The 9,770-nt window shown below is 35.8% G+C and overlaps 1 protein-coding gene across 1 annotated transcript in view; it reads right to left on the bottom strand.

Moving 5' to 3' along the window:
* The window catches only part of LOC107699401 (phospholipid phosphatase 2-like), an 18,393-nt gene extending 15,400 nt beyond the window's left edge, over nucleotides 1-2,993 (bottom strand). The window contains exon 1 of the mRNA XM_016500638.1: nucleotides 2,495-2,993. Within this exon, the coding sequence (XP_016356124.1) occupies nucleotides 2,495-2,555 (61 nt within the window). The 5' untranslated portion in view covers nucleotides 2,556-2,993. The remainder of the gene's footprint in view (nucleotides 1-2,494) is intronic.
* Nucleotides 2,994-9,770: the final 6,777 nt, after the last annotated feature.

Genomic DNA, 9,770 nt, shown 5'->3' with positions numbered 1-9,770 from the left:
TTAACTTTTCCACGACATTCTAATTTATTGAGATGCACCTGTAGATAGATAGACAGACAGACAGATAGATAGAGTAGGATTTGGTGTGGGCATGGTTTGGTTTGCGATTGGCTGTTTTTACATTAATTGAAAAATATTTTTAGTTGATTGCTTGAACACACCTCTGAGAATATGATATATGACACAAAATAATGAGCTTTTACAATTTTGAAGTTAGGGGAACACCCATTTATTTTAAAACGTGTGAACATCGTCACAAACCATAGAGCATAGCCTACCCAGCTAAGAAATGTTTGGAAAAAATAATAATATATCACTTATCAGTTTGAGCCCGATTGAGAAGCAGAGGATATTATTGAAGAGGATCGTGCAGAACCTGTGCAAGCTCGGCTTTTAATGGTAGGCCTATGTTTTTTGTTTGTTGTTGTCTCATACTTTTAGATATGCTGTTATTTGTAAATGCTACTGCTTATGTTAGCTTTTAATATAAGGTTTTATCCTGATTAAAGCTTTAATACATTACAGCAATCGCATGCGCATCCATGTTTAATGTTTCTCATAGCTATGTGAAAATAAGTGTATAATTGTAATTTCATTATTAGTTTTTATTTTTGAAATATTTCTATTTAGCTTTAATTTATACTTGTTTCAGTTTTAGTCATTTTAGTACTTAAAAAAATTAATATTAGACAGAAAACTAAAGCTTAAAAAACAAAAATTTGAAATGTTTACTTAGCAACTTGATAAAATAAGTTTATTTTAGCTTAATTAACAAAAACAATTTTTAATAGTTTGTCTTCGTTAACTATAACAACTCTGCGCTACAGACATTACATTGAAACATTTGTTAACAAAAGCATATAAAACCAGCATGAATTCAAAGAGCATATGATTAAGAACTTAATACATCCATTTTAAACTAGATTTTTTTTATTTTCTCCAAGTTGTCATTGACCCTCCTACAGTCTAAATGCGAGGTAAGAAACATCTGAAATGGTCCTACATGTCACCGTTTGATTCCCTTAATGGACTAGATGAGACAATATTGTCCATCCCTGTCCACAACAAGGACAGATAACTTCAAATCAGTCACTTCATCTAGATAGAGATGTGCAACATGGTAAAGGTGAAGTCTGAGACTGAGACTAAAGGTGAAGGATCATGCAGGGCACATTCTAGCCCTCATGAAATCTAATGCTGGAGGCTGGAGAACACAGACACAATAAAGGACTTCAAAGGGCAGGTGCACAAACTTCATCTCCCAAACGTCAGAGCAGGGTTACCTCATGCGGTTAAGAAAAACACAATGTTTCCAAAGGAAGTAATGGTCAAGATGGTTCGCACTCACTTTAGCACTGAGGCAAGTCAAATCTTTCCGTAATGGGTACTATGTGACTATATTAGGATGTTTATGGTCACTGGACTTTGTCTCATGGTTGGTCTGCAAGAAAAAGTCCTGAATAAAGCCAAAAATGCAAGAAAAGGAAAATTTCTGTGGCACTACAGGCTGGGAAATACTGACAGGCTTGGATCACATTTCCATAAACAAATACTCAGCTTCCTGAACTTGCAAAATCCAGGAAAAGAAGCCAGGATTAATGCAACTCAACTTGTAAACACAGAACACACCTCCAAATACCTATTTAAACATGAAAATCTTCTAAAGACCGGCCCCTTACCATGACACAAACACACCTGACATGTTGAACATGGCCTAAACCATTTGCTTGTTACAATGAGTAAGATAATATATATAAAAAAACATATTGACAAAAGTCAAAAACTAGGCCAGACTGGTCTTAAAATTATGCATGACATAGATTTGTAGCAACAACAGGTCAAAATTGTTTATTGCAATTTGGTGCAAAGCCAGTTTGGCAAGGTTATGGGAAAAGCTAGACTGATTAAAAATATCAGAAGAGAATTAAAGTTTGATTTAAATGTAACTGAATTAAATTTATAATTGCCAAGTTTCTTGTATTTTTTTTAATAACTGAAAAATAAGCATTAGACTACGATACAAATTATATTGGTGAATATGTGTGTGTGAGCGCACGTGTGTGTATACATACACACATTATGAATGTATGCAGGCCTATATTTTATCGGTCAATCAGATTATCAGTATATCAGTCTCATGCACGCGCGCACGCACTCACAGAAGCTATATACAAACGCGTACATTTGGACATGTTGTCACACAAAGATTTAAAAAAAAACTTTTTAAAAACTTTAAAAGCTTATATGTTTTAAAATCTATTTTTTCTCCCTTACAATACAAATACATTTCAACGTTGTTGTTTTTTTCCATGTCTTATCTGTCAACAACCCAGTTACATAATAGCCTATATTGTTTAAAACGAGAAATCTCATTAAAGAACTGAATAAAATAGAGGAAGCTAGGCCTACATAAAAGCATTCAACCAACAACTTGCAAGTTTAAAAATGTACTTCAAATCAGGATATTGACCGTTGAAACATTGAACTCGCTTACCTACAACAACACACAGCACGTCCACCAGGACGAAGAGTTTCTTTTTCCTCAAGTCCGTCATAATTTATTTAGCTCGGACGCGCTTGAAAACTAGCACTTTAAAACTCACTTCATTTATGAGCTAATACCAAAGATAATCCACTTGGAAGAAGCAAAACAAACCGAACGAGACCAGAAATGCGAGTTCTTCCGGCTCTGCTGTTCTACCTGCGCTGTTCGCACTTCTCTTCAGCTCAGAGGTGACGGTGAAAGACGCGAGACCTTCACGACTTTATATAGCAAGAACTTCAAAGGGTGACGGCAGTGCCGCGTTGGTGCACATATTGCTTTTGTAAAAACGGACTGGTGTTCAACCCTCCGGCTGTTTTTTACAGACGCATCCACCTCTTTTCCAAAAGCACGCTAGGCTACTGCGTTCCCACTCGCGCTCTCGCAGTGTCCACACCTTGCCAGTGAGTGTGGGACGCGCCTGCGCAAACGCGCTGCGTGGCCAAATCACAGCTGCACTTTGAGCCGAAGCGCAACGGAATATGACACATCCATACTTTTATGGCATATCATTACGTAAACATGAACCTGGCCAATTATTTGTACTACATTTATCTGTCACATTAAATAGTTACATCCGTTGTTGACCATGTGGTGATTTACAAGTAGCCTATATCTGTGTGAAGTTTTTGAAAGAAGTCTCTTATGCTCACTAAGGCTGTATTTATTTGGTAAAAAAAAATACAGATAAAACTAATATTGTGAAATATTATTACAATTTAAAAGAACTTTTTTCTATTTGAATATATTTTAAAATGTAATTTACTCCTGTGACAAACCTTAAGAATTTTCAGCATCATTACTCCAGTCTGCCGTGTCACATGATGTTTCAGAAATCATTCCAGTGTGTTGATTTGGTGCTCAAGAAACATCTGATCATCAATAACAATTGTGATGCTTATTTATTAATACTTTTGTGGAAACTGTGATACATTTTTTTTCCAGGATTCTTTGATGAAAAGAATGTTTATAAGAACAGCATTTATTTAAAATATAAATCTTTGGTTACATTATAAATGTCTTTACTGTCACCTTTGATCATTTTAATCCATCCTTGCTGAATAAAATTATTAATTTGATTAATTTCTTACAAAAAAAGACCTCAAACCTTTTAATGTTATAGTGTAAATTAATTAATTATGAAGAATACTGATAGGTAAACCTGGGGCTAGTTGTCATTAGGTGTGTATCTCAACTATACAACAGTTTGTTTTCTAATTTTTTATTATTATTTACAAAATATAATAACAGGGACAATAAATCAATGTAACAGGAGCAGTAATACATAAATTGCTTCTTTTTTTTAAAGTGAAATAAGCCAAGGCAGTGTTTGCCTCCCTTTCGTATCTTCTGAAACTTGTGTAAACTATAGTCAAAACTTAAAGCGGACTAAACAATTAAAAAACACACTGAAGCGTACAGGGATATGGTGATGATGATGATGATGATACATGATGCTTTCAAATCATAACTAACAGAAGTCCAGTCACAAATGAGGTACTACACTAGATTTGACGTTGCCAGTTTTCTCTGGGTAGCAAAGGATTGTGGGTAATACGGTGAGCTGACAGGTTGTGGCTTCACGCAAATACAACAGACGCCCAAACTGGCTGCAAAACCTGAGAAACTTAATGCAGTGAATCCGCCACTTACATCAGGATTACATTTGTTGGCGAAGCATATGTGGAGCGTATATTCATAAACCATTAAAAAACCCTCTTCAACACTTAGTACTGAAGTACTGATGGACCAGACCGAGAGGGAAACGATCAGAGCCCCTGAGGAACTTGTATTTTTTTTATTGCACAAAGAGAACCTACGACGGGAAGCTAGAATCCCACAAAGGGTATCACAACAAACAACAGGACAAAGCGACTGCATTAGCAGTTCACTGGATGATATCTTCTTTAAAAGTGAAACATTTTATGTTTTAAAGAAATAGTTCAACCATGAAATTTTGCTGAAACTTTTCTGACCCTCAGACCATCCCAGATATAGAAGAGTTTGTTTCTTCATTGGAACAGATTTGGAGAAATTCAGCATTACATCACTTGTTCACCAATGTATCCTCTTCAGTGAATGGGTGCCGTCAGAATGAGAGTCCAAACAGCTGATAAAAACATCACAATAATCCACACTACTCCAGTCCTTTGATTAATGTATAGTGAAGTGAAAAGCTGCATGTTTGTAAGAAACAAATGCACTTAACTTCAAACCATGGCTTCCCGCTAAAAAATAATTCCTTTATCCATATATTGCTTTCTCCAGTGAGAAAATATGCACAGATCAAGCACCTTTTACAAGTGAAAGCAGTCCAAAACAGTTTTAAATAAATATGTCTGTGGATTTTGATGTGAGAGGACAAAAGGGGATGTACTTTTTCACTGGAAGAAGCGTTATTATGGTTTATGGGCTGGTATTAGAAGTTGAAATGTCTTAATGATTTGTTTCTTACAAACAAGCAGCTTTTCACGTCACAAGATGTTAACTGATGGACTGGAGTCATGTGGATTACTTGTGGATTATTGTGATGTTTTATCAGCTGTTTGGACTCTTATTCTGACGGCACCCATTCAGTGCAGAGCATCCATTGGTGAGCGAGTGATGTAAGTGCTAATTTCTCCAAATATGATGAAAAAACAAACTCATCTACAGTTTGGATGGCCTGAGGGTGAGTACATTTTCATTTTTGGGTGAACCATTCCTTTAACAAAAAGAAATAGGTCATTAAAAAAAATTGAAGTTTCAAAAGTTTACAAGATCTACATGCAATGAAAGGAACAATTTACTGTACAAGCAGTAAATTACTGAACAGTTACTGAAAATGAGTCTTACTGAGACCAAACAGCTCAAAGAGATGTAAACCCTCTCATATTTCCAAAGCTGCTTTAAATTAGGTAGTTAAAAACACTTTCATTGCATGTAGTAGTTTGACAGAGACAACCAGCTCCCTAAAACACCCAGTTACTGATTTAGTAGTTTAAAAGGCAACACACATGAAATATTATGAACACATTCTTTGATTAAAAGGATTGTTTACCAAACATTTAATTTCTATCATCATTTACTCACCCTTATGTTGTTCCAAACCTGTATGACCTACTTTCTTCAGTATTTAAGTCAATGGGGAACATTAGAAAAAGATCTGAAGATTAGATCAAGTTAGTGCACTTTTGGTAGCCATTGGATTAAATTTATGCTACCTTTATGCATTTTTTGGAGCGTGCAAGTTTTGGACCCTGTTGGCTTTCATTGTATGGAGAAAAACAGCTTCAAAATATCTTCTTTTGTGTTCCTCAGAAGAAATTCAAACAGCTTTGGAATGACATGAGGGTGAGTAAATGATGACAGAACGTTCTTTTTTGGTCAAACTATCCCTGTAATTCAGGCTTTTCTTACGTAACCTGAAAAGTGGCAACTGCAGTTTCCAGATGAATGAGAGTTGTCATATTTGCTTAGATCTGGAATGTTTTCCTTCGGTGAATGGGTGAGTCGCTGTGTTTGATGGGAGAGGAGCTGATGGAGTAAGGTGGGCACAAGAGGCTACCTATTATCCCAAAATCTGGGTTGGATGGGACAGGCGAGTACGGTGAAGAAAAGTCAATTTGAAGCCTTCTTGAGGCAATGTTCTCTGAGCAAGCAGGTGCAGGATCTTCAGGAAAAGACCCCAGTTGTAGCTGGTAAAAACCTGCTCCAAGGAGCCCTGAGTCTGGCTGAGAAGAAGGGACGGAGTGGCTACAGGGGAGAGAGGAGAGGTAAAGCTGGGTGGACGGGGAGGCCACGTCTGACGTCTGGAGCGCTGGTGGGTGAAACGAGAATTGGCTGAACGACTGCTGCCCCTGTGGGCTTGAGCAAGATCCTGCATATAGTTCCATCTCTCCATTGTTTCGCTCAGAACCTGGAAGAATGAACAGGCATAAAGAAAATGTGGTTGAATATTTGAGGGAAAAATAAAAGATGTATGAGTTTCTGTTGTACGTTGGCAAGAACCTTCTCAAGAAGTTCCACTCTGTTTATTATTGTAGTAGTGTTTGGGTCATACCTGTTATGCAGTTATTAGATTTAACTAGGGCTGCACGATTAGCGTTAAATATCGCATGCGATTAATCGTGCAGCCCTAGATTTAACAAATATGCTTTGGTCAAGTTCAGACACTTTAACCTAATGAAATACAGCTTAGTTATTTTCACAATGGTATGAAAATATAACAGGATGGAACTGAACAGGGTGTTAACAAATAGCTAAAGTTAGGGACTTGAAAGTTTATAACTACCTTTTGAGTTTTTGATATCATAATAGTGATGTTATTGTTAACTAAAACTATTGAAAATTATTTTTGGTTAATTGAAACAAGGCTGAGGTAAGTTATAAATAGTATAGTTGGAAAAACTTGAAAATTAAAAAAAAAGTTACCTTGGCAACTAAGTAAGTTTATATTATAACTAATTTTAAGTTGGTTAAAGTACTAAAACTGCTAAATCTAAACCTGAAATAGATTAAAGCTAAATAGAAATATTTAAAATAAAACTAATAAAAATGGCAAAAGCATTTAAAGAAAAAAATTAAAAGAAAACTTAAAATATAAAAAAACTTTCAAAATGTTATAAAATTCTAAAATAGCAATTACTGTAAATAATACTAATATAACACTGACGTAAACAAATAGCAAAAGTTAGGTTTCTTTAACCATATTGTGAAATTTTGATATGCACATTTCTGTAATTTTATCTAACAGGGTGGAATGTTTTAAAGTGAATAACAGGATGGAACAGGATACTGAGGACACAGGAAAAACATAATATAATTACAAATAAAAAAAAAGTTGTTTAAAACATTTTGATTATATAATATAAAATGGAAAAAAATGACTATTTCTTGAAACACTTTAGGGAATACTTCTTAATAAACTGCACATTTTTATGTACATGACTGAAGAGCAAAGCAAAAATGGCAACATTAACCCAAGCCAAAGTAGTACAATTATTTTAAATTTACCTCTATATTAATTATGATTAAATATAACTAATATGATTTCAAACTTTAAAATTTGTATTAGTTAAATATTTTTTGCATAATAATATATATCAGTTTAATATTTCATTCACTATATGAAGACATGTATGATATGGGCATGAAAATGTGCTGCATAACAGGAATGATCCATTTCCTGGGACATCTATATTTCTGTTTTTACCTGTGTATCTGTCAGTTTTAGGCTGTCAGTGAGCTGGAAGCTCAGGGCTTTAATAGGAAGCGCGACGTGCGTTTCCGTCGTGGCCGACCATGAAACTGAGCTGCACAATTCAGGCTGTCCTCTGGATCTTATAACCAAATTAAAGGCGACGGAACATAAAACAACACAAACACAATGGGAAAAATGCTGGCAGATGGAAAACAACAATGAAACAAATCATAACTCACTGACCATCCAGACCAAAATCAAGAAAAAAAATGTATTATGTTGGACATAAACAAATGAACATAAATGATGGTCGAAAATTAAGAAACCGGTACCAATGGATGGTTTCAATGAACTCATATGAATGTGGAAAGGTAAGTATAATATCCAAAAACTAGTAGAGCATACCTTGTTTATCCAGCTCCATGACTGCAGGTGGCGATGGAGGTTGGAGTTGAATGGAAGTCCTAATTGGCAAACCTTGAGTGGCACCTTCCAAATCACCAGTATTTCCATCTGGCCCAGCATCTTCTCTAAGAGAAACATATTTAAGTATCATCAGATCATTGTTTTAAAAAAGGTAAAAACTTCATATATTTTATCTTTAGTCTGACAAAATTTGTCCTGGTTCTTTTCATTTTTCATGCCCAAAAAAAAAAAGCCTGAACATTTTGTAAACAATTCAGATTAAAGGAGAAGTTCACCCAAAAATAAAATCTGTTTAAGATTTTCTGACGCTCAGGCAGTCCAAGATGTAGATAAATTTGTTTTCATCAGAACAGAATTGGAGAAATTTTGCCTTACATCACTTGCTCACCAATGGATCCACTGCAGCGAATGGGTGCCGTCAGAATGAGAGTCTTAACAGCTGATAAAAACCTCACAATAATCCACAAGTAATCCACACAAGTCCAGTTCATCAATGAATGTATTGTGAAGTAAAATGCTGCATGTTTGTAAGAAATCATTAAGACATCTGAATCAGGAGTCTGAATCAGAAGAGAAATATGCAGAGATCAATCACCATTTACAAGCAAAAACAGTCCAAACAGTTCTACATATATGTTGGTGGATTTTGATGTGAGAGGACAACAGGGGATAACGTTTTTCACTGGAGGAAGCGTTATTATGGATTATGGAATAATATTTTTGCCAGAAGTTTAAAGTTAAAACGCCTTAATGATAGATTTGTTTCTTATAAACACACATCTTTTCACTTCACAAGATGTTAATTGATAGAACGGAGTGGTGTGGATTACTTGTGGATTATTGTAATGTTTTTATCAGCTTTTTGAAATTTCATTCTGACGGTACCCATCCACTGCAGAGGATTCATTGGTGAGCAAGTTATGTAATGCTAATTTTGTCCAGATGAAGAAACAAACTCATCTACATCTTGGATGGCCTGAGGGTGCTTTCTATAGCTCTCACGGTACTTTGATGTCATACAACGTTCGATCTGCGCAGCACTGCTTCAAGTCGAACACACCTCTTATAGTGTTAGGGGAGGGGCCTTGCTCAGTGGTTCCAGTGTGTCATCGAGACATGATTTCAGGCCCACCCAAAAAATCCCATAAACAAAAATGGTGAAAAACTATTTAAAGGGTTAGTTCACCCAAAAATTAAAATTAGCTTGTGTTTTACTCACCCTCGAGGCATCCTAGGTGTATATGACTTTCTTCTTTCAGACAAATCCAGTCGGAGTTATATTAAAAATTGTTCTGGCTATTCCAAGCTCTATCATTGCAGTCAGCGGGTGTTGCAGTTGAACAGTCCACAAGTCGTCAAATAAAGCGCGCGCATCCATAATAAACGTGCCTCACTTGGCTCCGGGGGGTGAATAAAGGCCCCCTGTAGCGAATCCATGAGTTTTGTAAGAAAAATATCCATATTTCAAACGTAATAAACACTTTTCTCTCACTTCCGTTATCTGTCATTCGCTGAAGGCGTTCCGGCGTATGACATAGGACGTCTGCGTTGTGTGATTAGTGACGAATGCGGAGAGAGAACAAAACAAAACGCCGGTCACGAATTAGAAGTACAAACCGA

This window comes from Sinocyclocheilus anshuiensis, unplaced genomic scaffold (genome assembly GCF_001515605.1).
Source record: "Sinocyclocheilus anshuiensis isolate Anshui unplaced genomic scaffold, SAMN03320099.WGS_v1.1 scaffold766, whole genome shotgun sequence".
In the NCBI taxonomy this organism is placed as follows: domain Eukaryota; kingdom Metazoa; phylum Chordata; class Actinopteri; order Cypriniformes; family Cyprinidae; genus Sinocyclocheilus; species Sinocyclocheilus anshuiensis.
Note: the sequence above shows the minus strand (reverse complement) of the source record. Positions and strands in the feature narration are given on the sequence as shown.